The sequence below is a fragment of the Triticum urartu genome, chromosome 5A (assembly GCF_056163025.1).
Source record: "Triticum urartu cultivar PI428250 chromosome 5A, HENAU_Tu73, whole genome shotgun sequence".
NCBI lineage: Eukaryota > Viridiplantae > Streptophyta > Magnoliopsida > Poales > Poaceae > Triticum > Triticum urartu.
Window position 1 is genome coordinate 583,565,514 of NC_141877.1, and position 18,688 is coordinate 583,584,201.

The 18,688-nt window shown below is 49.3% G+C and overlaps 1 protein-coding gene and 1 pseudogene across 1 annotated transcript; one reads left to right on the plus strand and one right to left on the minus strand.

Annotated features, from left to right (window-relative positions):
- Window positions 1-7,371: 7,371 nt before the first annotated feature.
- On the minus strand, window positions 7,372-8,509 carry PSAF (photosystem I subunit F). The gene is made up of 2 exons (XM_048676046.2): window positions 7,676-8,509; window positions 7,372-7,573 (listed from the first exon to the last, which is right to left on the minus strand). The coding sequence occupies exon 1, from the start codon at window positions 8,413-8,415 to the stop codon at window positions 7,720-7,722; it is 696 nt and encodes a 231-aa protein (XP_048532003.1). The 5' UTR covers window positions 8,416-8,509; the 3' UTR covers window positions 7,372-7,573; window positions 7,676-7,719.
- Window positions 8,510-9,530: 1,021 nt separating this feature from the next.
- Window positions 9,531-11,708, plus strand: LOC147973064 (uncharacterized; annotated as a pseudogene).
- The last annotated feature ends 6,980 nt before the right edge of the window (window positions 11,709-18,688 follow it).

Genomic DNA, 18,688 nt, shown 5'->3' on the forward strand with positions numbered 1-18,688 from the left:
GAATGGTGGCAGATTTTACGACAGGACTGAAGGTATCCTCATAATCAACTCCGTAGCGCTGCTTGAAACCCTTCGCTACCAGTCGTGCTTTGTGACGCTCAACGGTACCATCAGCACGATGTTTGACGCGGAACACCCATTTGCAATCAATGAGATTACGGCCTGGTGCAGGAGGGACGAGATGCCACGTGTGATTGCGCTGGAGAGCCTGAAACTCCTCATGCATAGCTGCACCCCAAGAGGGGTCAGCGAGAGCAGCCGAGATGCTTGCTGGAACCAAACCAGACGTAGTTGTAGCAGAGAAACCGCGTTTGCGCGTGTCGTACGGGACCGTACCATCCGTCCGGACGTATGGTTTGACGACCCCCGCCTGGGATCGTGTGCGCGGATGTGGGGTTGGCGAAAGCGTGGGTCGCTCCTCGACCAGTGCGGGCGCAGGTGACACCGGGGGCCCGCCATGAGCGAGCGCAGGCAGGCGCTGTGTTGGGGACGTGGGCGAGGCCGATTGGGCCGGTGGAGTGGAGCCCACCACAGAGGTGGGATCGAGCGTGGGCGCAGCTGAGGGCGCCTGGTTGTTGGAGCGCGGGGGCTGCGGCCCACTTGGAGACAGCGAGGTAGCCGTGGGATCCGCGCCTGTCGGCTGAGTGGAGGAGCCTGGCGAATCAGCACCGGGATCAGCGCCAACCGATCCTGCAACAGAAGCAGCGCGGGGATCCGAGCCGCCCGGATTTTTTGCACCCGTTTCCTGCACATGCGATGACGAAAAAATTGGCTTCCGGATTAGTCCAAACAGGAGAAGGCAGGGTATCGCTAATTTCTGCATGTTGGTTACTAGGTTCCGTACGTTCCATAGCCTCTGGGGAGAAAACAAGGATTTGTTCCAGGATTTGGTCGGGTGTTTGCTTCGGTGTGTCAACAGAAAAAGGAAAGAGATTTTCATCAAAAATGACATCACGCGAGATATAAATGCGACCGGTAGAGACATGAAGACAGCGATACCCTTTATGCATCATGCTATAACCAATGAAAACACATCGCTTAGAGCGGAATTGAAGCTTTCGTTCATTGTAGGGACGAAGACAAAGCCAACATGCAGATCCAAAAGTGCGTAGGAAATTATAATCCGGTGCTTTTCCAAACAGCCGTTCTAGTGGAGTAGAATTTTTAATGGTACGAGTAGGAAGACGATTGATTAGAAAGCATGCTGTGAGAAAAGCTTCATCCCAAAACCGAAAGGGCATGGAGGCATGTGCAAGGAGGGTAAGACCTACATCGACTACATGGCGATGCTTGCGCTCTGCGGAGCCGTTTTGTTGATGAATGTGTGGGCAGGAGACATGATGTTCAATGCCAAGTTGACGAAAAAATGAGTTGAGTTTCTCATACTCACCCCCCCCCCCCCCCCCCAATCTGTTTGCATGCAAAGAATTTTGTGATTGAGTAGGCGTTCAACATGGACTTGAAATTCAAGGAAAACACGATAAACATCAGCTCGAGATTTAAGACAGTAAAGCCATGTAAATTTGCTATAATCATCGATGAAATTGACATAATATTTAAACCCTCCAGAGGAGGTGCACGCAGGCCCCCATACATCCGAGAAAACAAGCTCAAGAGGTTTGGAGGATGACCTATTCGACCTAGGAAAGGGAAGTTGATGACTCTTTCCCTGTTGGCAAGCATCGCACACAGGGACTTTATTTTTATTGGACTCACGAAGAAACTCTAGATTTTGACGACGAAGGGCTTGATCCACCACCGGAGAAGCTGGATGGCCTAGACGGTAATGCCATCTAGTGTGTGTGTGCTTGATGGCGGAGAGAGCTTGGGCTTGAGGTGTCCTGCCATGGCTACTGGTGACGGGGTAGAGGCCTCCATTAGTGCCCCCTCGAAGAAGAACCCTCTTCGAAGCATGATCCTTGACAACAAAGTAGGTAGGGTGAATTTCAACACAAACATTATTGTCATTGGAAAGTTTATCAGTGGAAAGTAAACTTCGTGTAGCTTGGGGAACATGAAGAATATTACGAAGGATGAGAGGTCTGTGAGACGTACGGAGTTCAGAGGAACCAATATGAGAAATCGGCATACCTGACCCGTTCGCCACGTGGACTTGATCCTTGCCGGTGTATCGTTCATGCATGGTGAGTTTGTCCAGATCCCCAGTTATGTGGTCGGTGGCACCGGAGTCGAGGTACCACGCCGGATCGAAGCTCTGTCCAGTGGAGATATTGTTGGCGATGCGCTCCTTGCGAATGAAGGAGTGGTCGAAGCGGCGATAGCAGTCGAAGACGTCGTGGCCAGGGCGCTTGCAAAGCTGGCAGATGATGTCTCCCTTGCCCCCGTTTCTGCCAGCGTTGGGAGCACCAGAGCCACGATTGGTGTTGTGGCTCGGGTCGCCACAGTTGTGGCCATGACCAGGGGAGCCGCAGGTGCGCCCGTTGCCGCCGCCGTTGCCTCCCGAGCCGCGGCCACGGCCACCTCCAGAGCCGCGGTTGCGGTTTCCACCAGATCCGCCGCCGCCGCCGCCAGAGTTGCGGCTGACGTTGTTCACCGAGGGACCGCCGGAGGGAGGGAGCTGAAACACGTTGTCGTGGTGCTGATGACGAAGCTCGAACTCCAGGAGATGAGAGTAGAGCTCATTGAGCGAGATCTCATCTGCCCGCGTGGTGACAGAGGTCACGAGTGGGTCGTAGGTGGAGTCCAGGCCGGTGAGGAGGTAGATGATGATGTCCTCCTCATCCAGCTGCTTCCCGGCGGCAGCGAGGGCGTCAGTGAGGCCCTTCACCTTGGTGAAGTAGTCCACCATGGTCATGTCACACTTCTGGATGTGAGCAAGTTGACGACGAAGCTGCATGATGTGCGCCCTGGAGCGGGTCGCATAGGTCCTCTCCAGTGCACTCCAAACCGCCGCAGATGACAGTAGGAACAGGACCTGCAGCAAGGTGTTGTTGGAGAGGGTGGACAGGAGGAAGCTGAGACAATGCTGATCCCGTGTCAACCACGAGAGGTAGTCGGGGTTGGGAACCGGGGGGGCGCCGTCGGCGCCGGGGACAACTTTGTCAGGAGCCGTTTCTGTTCCGTCGGCGATGGACATCCAGTGCGCGCCGCGGAGAGCAGGGAGGATCTGGGCTTTCCAGAGGAGATGGGTGTCGTGGGAAAGCTTCACGGTCACGAGGCCCGTGAGGGATGGAGATGGCGAGGTGGAGGCCATGACGCCGAGCGACTGCGTGGTGACTGCGCCGGTGGTGAGCGACGCGAGGGCGGAGCTGGTGGCGGCTGCTTGGGTGGAGGAGGTTTGGCTGGACGAAGTCATCTAGATGGGAAGAGGATGGCCTGATACCATGTGAAATGAAAGAAGTTGCAGTTCGGCACACATCAAACCGATGGGCCGCGGTCATCTATTTATATGCAGAGAATACAAGGTCAAGTTGTTACAGATTGATCTGGAAAAATCACAACAGAATACATGTGTGCGCATCAAGCAAACTAAGATTCTAACTACCTAACTTGTTATCCACGTTGATGTATATCGGCTGTTTAACAGTGGCCAACTCGCCCGGCTTTGGTGACGCCTCGGACTTGGTCGGTGTCCGTGTCGTCGAGGGCCACTCCGGACAAGATGCGAGCTCCGGGGATCTACACCATGCCGTCGAAGGTTGCGTCGGTGCAAGGTGAGCACCACTGTCGCGTCTCTGTCTTGGGCCTTTGTTTCCTGCGTTGGATGGCGCATGGACGTTAAGCGGCGAGCGGGAGGAGGTGCATCCGAGACCGAGAGGAGTACGGCGGCCCGTAGGAGGGAGGGTGACCGGCAGCATCGCACGGGCAGTGGGCATGGCAGAGACGGACGAGCTCGGAGCGCATGCTGCTTGGGGCATGCTCGGGGAGGACGCCCTGGGCGAGCAGGTAGTGGGCACGGAGGCCATGAGAGGAGTTGCTCTGCTTGCTATTTGCAGTGAACCGGTTTTCTCAAGGAAAAACAAAAAGAAAAATAGAAAAAAAATCAGTCAACATGGCATGTCAAATCAGCACTGAATCGAGATGAACAGCAAAACTAGGAGGTATTTTATGTCACGGGGGAGTGTGCCACCAATTGACTGAACCGTGAATTTGAATGACCCAAACGCAGTCGATGCCTTTCGATTCATTTGCATGAATATTGAATTAATTGTCATCTGAGTCGAGAGTCACGTAAGCATCCAGCGTCGTGTGGGCGTTATCATTTAGGCCTTCTTTGATTTGTAGGAATTTCATAGGAATTCTAAAGGATAGGATTCTTAATTATAGGATTTTTCCTTTAGAGCCATTTGGTTCATAGTAATGGATTCCTATTTCTACATAGGATTGGTTCCTATCCTCCACATTTCATAGGAAAATAAAAATGAGCCTAAACTCAATGGAAAAATTCCTTTGAGGATTTGAGTTACATGTCATCTCATTTCCTACAAATTTCATATTCCTATAATAATCCTATCCTATGAACCAAAAGAGGCCTTAGTGTCACACGTGTGCACGCTCCTCGCCCGAGCGGACACAGGACGCTTGCCCGAACGTGTGGGCGAAACTGCTCTTCGCCCACATGACGCTCACAGGGCGATAGATGACAACTACAGGTGTGCATATGTGGCAACTAGTTAATCACACACGGCAACTACGGTTGATCATACATGGCAACTATGGTTTGACAACATGTGGCAACTCCAATTAGTTATACAATGACAACTATATTTAATGATACATGGCAGACATGACAACTATAGTTAATTACATATGGCAACTAAAGTTGATTACACACGTGTTCGGGCTCATGGGATGGGGGTGAGCAGTTGCCACATAGGGTCGTGTGGGCCATCGTAGCTGCGCCCGAACGTATGAGCAATTTTAATGTTCACCCACATTGGGTCGTGTGGGCTGTTTCCTTGATACAGCCGGACGAGTCATGTGGTTGGATATCCATTGTATCACACGTGTGGCAGTTATCGGCGTCTATATTTTAAGGGTAAAAAAAAAGTAGGACCGCATGTAAATTTTATAGATATATAGGAGGAAAAAAGGGAGGGAACCCTTACAAAGTCTACATGACCAATACAAAACCCAAATCTAAACAACGAAGAACTGTATACATCTTACAACAGGAAACTAGGAAACAAAAGAAAGCCTGAAAACCAGCGATAAGGAGCAAACAAACAAAAATAGACTTGCTCCAATGAGAAGCCCGCATCCGCATTCGCTGGCTAACGGCCCTGGTAAACACTTCAAGCCTCATACCGCCACAACCATACCTCGTGCGCCATAGCGGGAACAACATCCTAAAGGTTGGCCCAAAGAAGAGGAGTGCTCCCGACGATATTGGTGACCCTACGTGCGACCAACCAAGAGGTTATTGCAACTAGTGGCGGGGCTTGATGAAGATTCTTGAGGAAGCTAGTCAAAATTGAGAGGGCGAAGAAAATAAATTATGCATGAACTCTGAGAAATAATTGGTATTCAAATCTAATAATTAGGGGTAGTTTTCCTAGATTAGGGGAGGGGGGGGGGGCAATGGCCCCCTTTGGCCCATGAAGCTTCGCCACCGATTGCAACCTTCGAGTTCAGAGCTAACTTGCTGAAGCAAGCAAAGTAATCATGTTCTCTTCAGCATTTTCCAACCTTCGGGGGAGTGTGTTCTCACTGCCTGAAGTCCTCTCAATGAACGGTGCTGGTCGTTCTAAAAGAGAAACACTACCGTTTTCACGATATCCTTATGAACAGACTCTGCATCAAGGTTAATATTCAACACCTGCATAGTTTTTCAAACACTTCCTCATACCGTTATCACTACTTAATTGCAAGAAAATTATTATTTTTATTATTGCTTCTGATAGTTTTGGGAACCGGCTTGCTATAGGACTTTGTCAGCACGATCCTTCTAAGCCACATTATAGAACTCCATACAATCTAAGCCAGGGAAATGTCTTAAATGCTGATAGATCACACTCAACGCAGCGAACTCTGTTCCACAAATATTTTTCGGTAAGTAAACTTACATATATTGAATAAATGCTCCAGTTATTTGCTCCAAAAGTTCAAACCATAGTTTTAAATGCCAAATAGCGGCAGTCCTTCAAATCAGGTATAGCTTGCTATTTTGTAACTTTACCAGACAATTGTACATGAATACCATTTAGTGGCACCCTGCTCAAATTGCTATTTAAAATTTAGTCTTCTGGGCAACCAATGCTATTGAATTCATGCTCTAGCAAATTCATCCAAAAGTCCGAACTGACGGGCAATATATTTCAACAACATCCAACAATTTCGTCCCGCGATTTTTCATTGAAATGTGAAAATATGTTTCCCGGATGATAGGTTTCAGGGGATGACCTGATCGCAGGTGCAAGTCTAACTGGCCAACAGGTTGAATACTTGGACTTCCGGGCAAGCGATGCTCTTGGTACTCCTTATCTTATAGAAGGTGTGCTTGCTACACCCAGTTTTTCTAATTTCCCAATATATGCGGTGTGCTAGATCATTGATTATCCAATCACTTCTCCATTATGCATTATTGGGTTGATATGTTGGTGTTTGAACTTCCTCAGATGAAGTTGGTCAGGCAACCTATTCAACTTACCATGATCAGACTGCCATCTTCAGCGGATTACCTTCAACTGATGTGCGTGCTTTCTTTTGAACAAGTCATGGGAATTAGTTTACTCTTCAGAACAGAACAATTATCTTTGCTCAGGCCAATAATGTATCCGTCTACAGCAATCACAATGCTTTAGATTTTTTTTCTTCATTTGTTATGCCATGATGACGTTTGTTCTTGCAGTTCCAGGAATGGCCACTAGTTCATTTGTTATGCCATGATAACTTCTGTTGACATGAGCTCAGCTGCTAAATTATGGGGCGTGTGTTACTATATTCCAAATGTCTCTTTCCATTTCAAAATAAGATGATAGCAAATTGATGTTTACCATCATAATCGTACCAAACTGTTCAAACCCCGACTGCTTAAAGGTTAAAATTGGGCATGAATTTAAGATCTTCCTTTCCTTCGTGCACTGATGCCTGATGGTGTGTTCCTTTTGTTTCAGCAATGCGGACGAATTCCAACATCTCATGGTTAAATTTCAGCAATCCAGACCTTGCTCTACTAGACTAAACAAGATGGTGGCAACCGGTGATTTAAGTATGGGATTCAGCGTGGCAAAGTTTGTGTAGTGTTTCTGAGTAGCAACGCAGATCTTTCATATTGCTCCATGTGGACCAATGGACCATGTATGTTAAGTTTGCTAGTAGACATTTGGCTTGTACGTATTCTTATAAAAATATCGACCTTTTTTCTAAGTTGAGTTTCCTATGTATGTTCGCACATTTTCACTCATAATATGCTGTGCATCATGAAATTGTTCTCAACAATTTGAACAATGGTAAAATACACAAATGTGAAGAGAGAACACAATAGTTATACAAGATTGGGTTCAGTTTCTTAAATACAAGAGAGCTTCCATTTCTCCAGGATCCTATCAGCTCCTACACCAAGCCCACACAGATCGACACCACAAGCCCTCATCCATCCTCCGCTGTCCATCTGCCAAAGCAAACAAGAACGCAAGATACATTAATCTTCCACCATTGATTGATTGAGCCATGGCTTTGAGCACATTAATTCAGACATGGGTGCAGAGCTCACCTGAGTTGGGACCGACTAGCCAACCACGCACGCATGGCCGCTGATTAGTAGCCGATGTCGGCGTCGTCGACGACGAGGTCGCCGTTGATGAGCTCGCGGTAGGCGGCGACGGGCCAGATGAAGCCCCTGGGGATGATCCTGGCGGCGAGCTCGACGTCGATGATGATCTCCCTCATGGCGGGCTTCTTCTCGCCGCTGACGGCGATGAGGTAGCTGCGGCCGACCCACCCGATCCAGCCGGCGATGTAGAGGAAGAGCACGCCGGGGGTGATGAACTCGCCCCAGTGCCGCTGGTCGCCGCTGACGATGAGGTGGGGCAGGCCGTCGGAGCCGCAGAGCAGGCCGAACTTGCCGTAGTTCTCAAACCGGCGCTTGGTCTTCTCGATGGTGGCCTGGATGGCGAGCGCGGGGGCCGAGTCGGGCGCGTACTTCTTGAGCGACGAGTTGAGCTTCTTCACCGACTGCTTCTCCCGCTTGGCGAACGCCTTGGACTCCTTGCACGGGGTCAGGCCCGCGATGTCGGCGGCAGCCGGTGGCGGGGAGGTGGCGGCGGAGGAGAGGAGGACGGAGGAGAGCGCCAGGGCCGCCGAGAAGGTCTTGATGGAGGCGGAGAGGGAGGGGGTGGTGTTGTCGCCGCTGGACGCGGAGCAGGAGACGGAGAGGCGCGCCGGCGGGCGGGCCAGGCGCGGCTTGGCGGCGAAGGCCGTGGAGGTGGCGATGGAGGCGGTGAGGGCGGCCATTGCTGCTGCGTCCGGCGTGTCCTTGGCGCGCGCGCGGGCGGGCGGGCGTGTGGAGGGGTTTGATTCGTGATCGTTGGAGGGTGGGGGTGGGCGATTAGTTTGTGTGGGTTTGTAAGAGGAGGGGATAAGGGGCGTGGCGCGAGTGGGTGAGGCGGGGATAAGGGGGAGTGAGGTGGGCGCGCGCCATTGGCACGGGGGAATCCGGCGTGGCCGGGTGGGAGCCGGCGGGAAGATTTTGTGGGGGCAAAGGGCTTGTGGCTGCGGTGCGCCGTGGCCAGCCGGGGCTACGTGCTGGTCATATTTTGAAGAAAAAAAAGAATCAAGACATCGACATACAACATGTATTTACCATGGTCCAAGAATACTATCTAAACCTGAATTCCGGAAATAGTTTGAAGAACAAAAAGAAAAATATGTGTTGGTGCTGATTTGAATTACTTGCTACCACTGTTCAGCGTTGGATCCGCTTTTGCTTGTTTCTTGAGCTACGGGATGGATATGGGTTTGAATTTTTGTGGGATGGCACATACATCGTGTCAATGATTTGATATTGTTTTTAATCTTTTTAGCGATTTCTAGAGGCGATCGAAACAACAAGGGGAAATACCACTTTCTTTCTCATTTCTAAAGACGAGGTAATGCACTAGCTCCAACACCGCACCACAGGACAACGACTAGATTTTGTACAAGGATTTACGATTTTACATGTTGCACTCTCCACGTGGGTTGTCCTCAAGCATGAAATTGTTAGACTAGACATGATTATCAATATTATTCTCAGCAAGAAATGCGCTTATCATAAATCTCTACCACCTTACTGTCCCAGATCCGTCATGCCTAATTTCCAGATACCACTCATTCCAAAGTAGAAAAGATATTGATCTCGAGGAATGCTCGATGATGAGGAGACTTCATTGCCTAGCTCTAGCTGATTAGAATTTGGAGCTTAATAATAATACAAACCAAGGAAAGTTGAACGTGGTGAAAGGTCACAAATGAGAAAGAAAATGTGGCCAATTCGTATGATGAATGTTGGAAAGGAGAAGCTTTATATAGGCATGCAACATGAGGGTGAGGTACACTATTACTTTAAGAAGGCTCTCTTGCGGGTAACTATGCCCATAGTCACTGCACGAAGGGATGCATGTCAGGTTAGAGCATCTTCAGCCGTTGCCCCCCCTTCCCCCCCAGGACGCATAAAAATCGCCCCCTGGGGCGAGCCGGCAATACAATCGGCACTGGGACCGGTTTTGCACCCAGTCGTCGCCCCCAGGTGCCGAAATTGGCCCATTTTTCAGCCCCATTTCGGTGAATAAAGGGCCCATATGAGCGAGAATAGGCCCATATTCGGCGTGGTTCGCCGTGTCTCGGCGTTCAATTATCAACATAATTTTTTTATCACATATTTCATCACAGAAAAATCAAATACTTCAACAAAATAGTACAACAACAAATAGTTCAATACAAATTATATAGTTCAACAAATAAAAACTCATATTTCATCACACGTCGCGCCCGGCGTCCCCCTTGAGCCTCCATAGGTGCTCAATCAGATCTTTCTGCAGTTGATGATGCACTTGTGGGTCTCGGATCTCCTGACGCATACTGAGATAGGCAATCCAGGTTGCCGGTAGCTGGTGATCAACTTCGGCTAGAGGACCCTTCCTGTAGTATGGTTCAGTGTCAAACACTGCGTCTTCTTGCTCGCTCTCGATGATCATGTTGTGCAAGATGACGCAACAAGTCATAATCTCCCACATTTGATCTTTGGACCAGGTCTGAGCGGGGTACCGGACAACAACAAATCAAGATTGGAACACGCCAAATACCCGCTCGACATCCTTCCTGCAAGCCTCCTGAATCTTCGCAAACCAGGCGTTCTTGCCTCCTGGCACAGGGTTTGAGATCGTCTTAAAAAATGTCAACCATCTCGGATAGATGCCATCAGCTAGATAGTACCCCTTGTTATAGTGCCGCCCATTGATCTCGAAGTTCACCGGAGGAGAATGACCTTCAACAAGCTTGGCAAAGACAGGAGAGCACTGCAGCACGTTGATGTCATTGTGAGTTCCTCGCATACCAAAGAAGGAGTGCCAAATCCAGAGGTCCTGTGTGGCCACCGCCTCAAGTACCACACTGCAACCGCCTTTGGTGCCTTTGTACATCCCCTGCCAAGCAAATGGGCAATTCTTTCATTTTCAATGCATGCAGTCGATGCTTCCAAGCATCTCAGGAAATCCTCTTGCTGCATTCTGTGCTAGTATCTGAGCAGTGTCTTCCGCATTGGGTGTTCTCAAGTATTGCAGTCCAAACACTGCCACCACTGCCCGACAGAACTTGTAGAAACACTATGCCGGTGGACTCGGCCATGCACCCATAGTCGTCGAGTGAATCACCGGGGAGCTCCGTATGCAAGCATCCTCATCGCTGTCGTACACTTTTGGATCGAGGTGAATCCAAGTTTCCCGGTGCAATCCATCTTGCACTTGAAGTAGTTGTCGAACTCCCGGATGGAATTCACAATTCTGAGGAAGAGCTTTCGGATCATCCGATAACGGTGCCGAAATGTTTTGTCGCCGTGAAGTGGAGCATCGGCGAAGTAGTCGGAGTAGAGCATGCAGTAGCCTTTGAGACGATGCCGTTTTTTTGCTTTCACCCGCCCAAAAGACGAGCCACCTCGCCGCGGCTTTTCATTGCTCGCCAGCAGCTGGGCGAGGGCGGCGAGCACCATCAGATGCTCTTCTTCCTGGACGTCGGCCTCGGCTTCCTCCTCCAGCAGCGCGGCGAGCGCTTCCTCGTCATTCGAGTCCATCGCTGAGGCAGACAAATTGCCGAACACCTTGCGCCCGGTGGGCGTGCACCCGCCACTAAACTGCCCCTCCGCGGGCGGAAACGGCAGCCGGAAACGCCCAGCTGCTATTGGAGGGGCTGCCTCGGCGAACCTCTGCTATTTTTCCGGCAGGGAATGGCTATCTAGCGGTGAAAGGCGGCGGCCGGCGCCAGGATATAGCTAGTGGCGGCCGAGGGCGCGGGGGCTGGAAGGCGAGTCGGGGAAGAAAATCTTGACTTTTCACCTGAGGGTGTGGGCCAGCCGCGCTTTTCCCTTGCGCCGGAGCCCCCGATCGCCCCCCAGTGCGCCGGGTTCGGCCTGCGGTCGCCAGGCGGAAAAAGGGCCGAACCGGCGCTTTTCGTCGTCCTGGGGGCGCGACTGAGGCGTTATTTTGGCGCCGGCGCCAAAAAGTGGCCTGGGGGGGCCTGTTGGGGGCGCGGCTGGAGATGCTCTTACCATGTAGATAGGACAAGGGGGGCTCACCCATGCGACTCCATCTCTCTCTCTCTCTCTTTGAAAGTTTGAAAAAACTTGAAAGTTAAATTTCGCAAAAGTTAGAAATTTCCGATAGCTAAACTTTCTTGAAAATTAGAACACTAATATTTTTAATTCTAGAAGTCCAAGTTTTCAAAAGGTAGAAATATTTGAAAATTTAAAGTTCCATTTTATTTTTATAAATGTTGGAATTTCTGGAAGTTGGGTCTGCATCTTGTAGAAGTTACTGAAAGGAAAATTTTGGCCAAGCATAAACATTAAAAAAGGAAATCTCACCACGTCTAGGAAGTGATAGTTGAAAAACCAATTAGCGTGACCTGTTGATTAGAATCGTCCCCAGTGCTCTTACAATTTAAACTTTCCTGACATAGTTGAGTAATGATGCAACTATAATTTCATAGGATGATCTTACCCGCATGTATCTTTGGTATTATCCATGAGCAAGAGTACAATGACTCCCTAGTAAATTGTCCCACTAAAACTTTCTATGGCTTGTTGAATCACTTAGTCTCGACATTTGCCTACAACTGTAGAATAAACTATCACATGCATGTGTCTCACAATACACATGTAAAATCTTTCTTTCATGTTATCTCGGAAGCACAGGTCGACACATTTATGTTTTGTGTGAGGGTCGCACTTGAAAATTTGGGTGGGAGTCGGCGGGTAGATTTCATGTTATCTAAGAAACACAACTGTAGAATAAACTATCACATGCATGCGTCTCACAATACACATTTTTGTTTCTAGAGCTCTGCGATAGATATCGGTTTGAATTTTTGTGAGATGGTACACACATAGTGTCAATGGCTTGATATTGTTTCAAATCTTTTTTTGCGATTTCTTGAGATGATCAAAACAACAACGGGAAATACCACACACATGGACAAGGTAATGGACTAGCTCAGTAGCTCCGACACCTCACCGCGTGGCAACAAGTAGATTTTGTATAAGGATTTGCTATTGTACAAATTTCACAATACACCTGAATGGTCCTCAAGGAGGAATTGCTATTTTCTGTTGTATTTCTAGCATTATATTTTTTATATTTATGGCACTACTCTACCAATATGTTACTCTTCTATCATTAATATTTGATAAATTTTAAAATATTATACCAAATAACACCTATTTGAAGTTAAATAGTTAAGTGATAATATGCTTTAAGTTGTATTAGTTCTTTAATTACAAGAATTCTTCAATATTTATGGCCTCCTTCTGCACTAAGGCTCTAAATTTTCGGAGATGCCCAGCCCATAACAAAATCCTAAACCTACTCATGATTTGTTCGTAGCCTACGGACCCCCCCCCCCCCCCACCCCCCTTGAATTTCATGGTGGGCCCCACTTCACTACTAATATCCAATTAAAAACTGGCACATCATCATGTAAAGTTAATTTTGTTAAATTTGTCCATATGTGTAGCATTTTTTTTGGCTCATAATCATGGTCCGTTTTGCTTTTGGGACTTTGACCCAAGGTAGAGGCGAACAAGCATAATCTTGGTTGTGCATGAGCATCGTGGCAGGGTACATGACACTTGACAAAAATTAGAGCTTTCAGGGTACATGACACTTGACAAAAATTCAAGGAGATGAATAATTGAACAACGAATATAGCCTCGTTTCATGTTGATAGTGGTCTGTTCGGTTGGTTTGTTTGGAATTTCCTTGTGACCTTGTCCTAGACGAGTATTTTCAATGATTTTCTATCCAAAACCGGAATTTCTTGTTGATTTGATCATATTGGTGGCATGCTTCGTACGCTTCCATGAGTGAACTAGCCCCAATGGCAGTTATGTATCGAGTATATCACAGTATCACACAGCCATAGCAGTTCCAGTCGGCACTCTCGGCCATTACAACACTTAAGGCCTTCTTTGGTTTGTAGGATTTTTGTAGGGATTTCATAGGATATGATTTTTGTAGGAAAAATTTAAAGCCCTTTGATTTGTAGGAATGGAATCCTATTTCTATGGAGGAATTCTTTCTATTCTCCACATTTCATAGGAAAATAAATATTAGCCTAGACTCAATGGAGAAAATCCTATAAAGTGAATCAAACGATATCTTCTTTTCTATTCCTACTCATAGGATTTGAGATGTATGTCATCTCAGTTCCTATGACTTTTCTATTCTTATAATTTCCCTACCCTATGAACCAAAGGAGGCCTTAGATTGAACTGACGGTTTGGCCATAATATGGATAGCAAATATGTAGGCGTCTTCTCCAAGGTCAAGATGAAATGCCAGCCCTCGCAGAATCGACCCCAAGCCCACCAGGCTGGAACCATTATCTACTTCTACGACATATTCCTGCCATTCCCGCCCAACGATGTGTGTCTGAGTACATGGACTCCATGGAACATATACAGCAAGGTGAAGCAGCACATGCCAAATGCTTCCTGATGCCGCTCATGCCAAGATAGTCCATGCATGCATAGAATTCTTTACAACTGCCATTCCATGCTAGCTAGTCGTTTGGATTTCAACGGTGTAAGAAACTAACACACTACAAGAGCACTATTGTTGGTGATATTGTGCAGGTAGGACCGAATGACCAAACACAGAAGGGAACAAAAATCTCTAGCAATGACCGAAATAGTTTGTGGACTATTCCTGCAGTACATATAGCCTAGCTGGGCAAGAGTTATAAGTGACTACTAGTACAAATGCCCATGCGTTGCACCAGGCAAAAAAGAGGCACAGCCTGCTTCATGTGCCATTACGCAACCATTTTTTATATCTAATTTCAATAAACATCAATAATAAGGTTAAACTGATTAGTGCTTTTTGTAGCATGAAGTTCGGACGTGAAGAAGCCAACATACCATTCTTCATCTGATGGAAGAGTAGTTTTTCATACAATAGATTGCCAATTGTTTTTCTTTTGCTTTTCTGAAAACGCAGAAAATTCCTTATTATTAATAGAAGTTATTGTTTTCATAAACCATATAAACCATAGTAAGCTGATGTTAGCTATCAGTATAAAATGTCTGGATTGGAAGAATTTTCACGAGCTTACCCGAGTACAATGCCGCTGGTCCAGCTTGTTGGTGGAAACCAGATGTGGTCTTGTTGCTGGAGCTGGACTACTCACTGGACATGATTCTTCGGATGACTTTCCGCTATTGGATGCTCTCACCGGATTGGCACAACAAGTTGTCTGGCCTCATGACGACAACACTTGTCGTCGAGCCTGGAGCATCATACACTTCAATGTTTTCCATCGAACTCCGCATATATTCACACCATTTATTGTTTGCACATTATCAAATAAGCTAAATTTGACCAAATGTGTTGATCTGCTAGGAATAAAGGACCCAGGTCTACAATGCTACAGAACTAAAAGAAGATTAAGCTTAGAGTTGTGATCGTACAACGCAAATAAGCAATACTTGACCGAACTGTGAAAAACAACATCCTACTTTTAAAATTTGTAGCACTGCTTTTCCTTCTAGCAACCAAAATCAACCGTGCTATTGTAGCACTGCTTTTCCTTTCGAACAACAAAAATTAACTGCCTATTTATTGAACCATGACAAAGTTAAAGTACTAAACAACATTACCAATTATGGTGAATCTGAAAAACGAACATTGCGTGCCAAAATTGGCAGCACTACTGAGTTTTCTTCCTCTCTCGAAATTGGAAGAATATGAATAAAGCTATCCTCACACACCACACACATATCGGTCAGGCACGCGCGCCTCTGGCAGCCAACACTCATGTACAACATGCCGACAACATCACGCCCACACAACATGTTGGCCGGCTGTCATGCACCCAAATCCGCAGGCCGCCACACGTAAATGGATGCACTACCAAGCTGCTGACTCCGCCCCTGTACGCGCCCTGGTTGGCCTCGCCGCTGTGTAACCAGGGGGCATGGACTCAAAATGACAAACTGAACACGTGTGGTGAAATGGTTTGCCAGGAATTCAACTGTTTCCGAATTCGAAAACAGCTGATTCATGGTGGTAGGACTAGGGTTCCTACCGGCTCTACTGCGTAGGTTGTAGGGGTAAGGAGGGAGTGGACGCGGCGAGGAATGGGCGCGCCGGCGGCAGGGCGCCGTCGCGGCTAGGGTTGAGGGCGGCGGCGGCTTGGCTGCGGCGGCTAGGGTTTCCGGCTCCTGTAGGAGCCTGGCAACAAAAGATAATAATAGTCTTTATTGCTTCCTCAAAATGATGTCTTACATGAATATTTATAACTTTAGCCTAAGATAACTTTCCTAAGATAACTTGCCTAAGATAACTTGTGGGCCAAGGCCCTAGTACTAATGCCCGGTGGGCCTTTTCGTAGAATAGACCAAGCCGGTCATAACATCTCTCCCCGCCTGCGCAAACAGCTCGTCCTCGAGCTGAAAGTCTGGATAGTGTTGACGGAAATCCTCACGCTGCTCCCAAGTAGCCTCCTCCTCCGGAAAGCCTGCCCACTGAATTAGGACGAACCAGACGCCACGACGGAGCTGAGCCTGCAACACCTTTGCTGGCTCTGGAAGAATGCAACCATCGGCGGTTGGAGGAAGCGCCGGAGGAGCCGCCGGTGGCTCGCCACGGAAAGGCTTGAGCAGCCCCACATGGAACACATCGTGGATGCGGGCGCGGGCTGGAAGCTGAAGACGATAGGCCACCTTCCCAATGCGCTCCACGACAGGGAAGGGCTCGGCGTAGCGAGGGCCAAGCTTGCGCTTTGCGCGCGGGTCCAGTGACTGCGTAGAGCGGTGGAGAAGACGCAGCCACACCCAGTCACCCACTGCGAATTCCGCCTCGCGATGATGATCGTCGTAGTAGTGCTTGGCCGTCTGCTGGGCCTGAAGGAGACGCTGACGGACCTCAGCCAGCATCTCATCACGGGTGCGGATAAGGTCACCCGCAACCGCCGTCCGAGCCGTCTCCGGGTCGACCGGAAGTATAGGCAGGGGTGGTCGACCATAGACCACCTCAAATGGCGTCGCGCGCAGGGCGGAGTGATAAGAAGTGTTGTAGCAGTACTCCTCCCAAGAGAGCCAATCCACCCAAGCGCGAGGCCGATCACCTGTCACACAACGCAAATACATGGCAATGACCTTGTTAACCACCTCAGACTGACCGTCCGTCTGAGGATGGAACGCCGTACTCAGGCGGAGCTGGACACCCGCCATCCTGAAGAGGTCGCGCCAGACATGGCCCGTGAAGACTGGGTCCCGATCACTAACGATCGACGTCGGGAACCCGTGTAGACGGACTATGCCGTCGAAGAAGGCCCGGGCCACGGACGCCGCCGTGTACGGATGGCCCAGCGCGATGAAGTGGGCGTACTTAGAGAAGCGATCGACCACCGTGAGGATGACTGACTTGCCCCCCACCTTGGGAAGGCCCTCGATGAAGTCCAAGGAGATATCCGCCCAAACTTGAGACGACACCTCCAAGGGCTGAAGGAGCCCCGCCGGCCTCAGGGTCTCTGTCTTGTTGCGCTGGCAAGTCTGACAAGACCGAACCCAGTCGCGGACCAGGGCACGATCGCCAGGGATGTAGAAGTCGGCGCGAAGACGATGGAGGGTTTTCTGCACACCCTCATGGCCCGCCGAGTGAGCGAGCTGCAACACCTGGTGACGGAGATCATCATGCGCCGGAACAAAGATCCGGCGCCCATGGAGGAGCAGTCCGTCAGAGAAGCGCCAGGGCTCCTCCAAGTCGCCGGCCGCGAGCTGCTGCTGAAGAAGTGCGGCGTCATCGGCCGTCGCAGTGGCGCGTCGAATGTCGGTGAAGAGACCGAATGATGGCCCGGAGCGGATGCACAGGGCCGTCCCGGCGGACGTGTCGGCGGATGGCGCGAGGTTGGAATCGCGACGGGACAGCGCGTCGGCCATGGTGTTAAGACGGCCCGGCCGATACTCAACGGAGAAGTTGAAGCCGAAGAGCTTGCTGATCCACTGGTGCTGCGGAACGGTCGACAACCGTTGATCCAGCAAGAACTTCAGGCTGTAGTGGTCCGTGCGAATGTGGAAGGTCCGCCCCCACAAGTATGGCCGCCAATGACACACGGCCTGGACGAGGCCAATGAGCTCCCGCTCGTAAGCGGCCAACTTAAGATGGCGCGGAGCGAAAGGCCGGCTGAAGAAGGCAAGGGGCCCATCGCCCTGATGAAGTACGGCGCCGAACCCGGCGCCCGAGGCGTCACAGTCCACCATGAACGGACGGTCGAAGTCGGGCATCTGGAGGATGGGGCCCGTCGTGAGGGCCCCCTTGAGGGCCTCGAACGCCGTCGTTGCCTCGTCGTCCCAGGCGAAGGCGTCGCGGCGAAGCAACTGCGTGAGGGGCGCCGCGATGAGTCCAAACTCCCGGATAAATTTCCGGTAGTAGCCGGCGAGTCCGAGGAACCCGCGGAGAGCCCGCGGCGAGTGAGGCGTCGGCCAGGCGGAGACGGCCGCCACCTTATAGGCATCCATAGCCACCCCGTCGACCGAGATGACATGGCCGAGGTAGGCGACGGTAGGCGTCCCGAACGAGCACTACATTCCAACTAAGTTAGCTCATAAACAACCCATTTCAACTTAGTTAGCTCATAAATGATCCATTCCACCTAAGTTAGCTCATAAATGATCCATTCCACCTAAGTTAGGTCATAAATGACATATACTTCTTGTTATAGTCTTCTTCTTGTTCTATTCACCTATTTCTAACTTCATATTTACCATTTTGCAGATTTCACTCACTTCATGGAAGCTAGCTTGCTAGGATGGAGTGCTTGCTTTTTCTTTGCTAAAACTTTGCATTGTATCTAGCTTGCTATGATAGAACTTGCTATGTTGATGAAACTTTGCTATGTAATATGTATATGGAGCAATGTGTATGGATGGAACTTGCTATATATGTTGATGAAACTTTGCTATGTCATATATATGTATATGGAATTATGTGCTGGATATGTGATATGTGTGCTGGATATGTTTGCTGTTAAATATGTG

What these genes read in the sequence shown, in the direction of transcription:
- PSAF (XM_048676046.2), bottom strand. Translation starts at nt 8,415, where the DNA reads ATGGCCGCCCTCACCGCCTCCATCGCCACCTCCACGGCCTTCGCCGCC.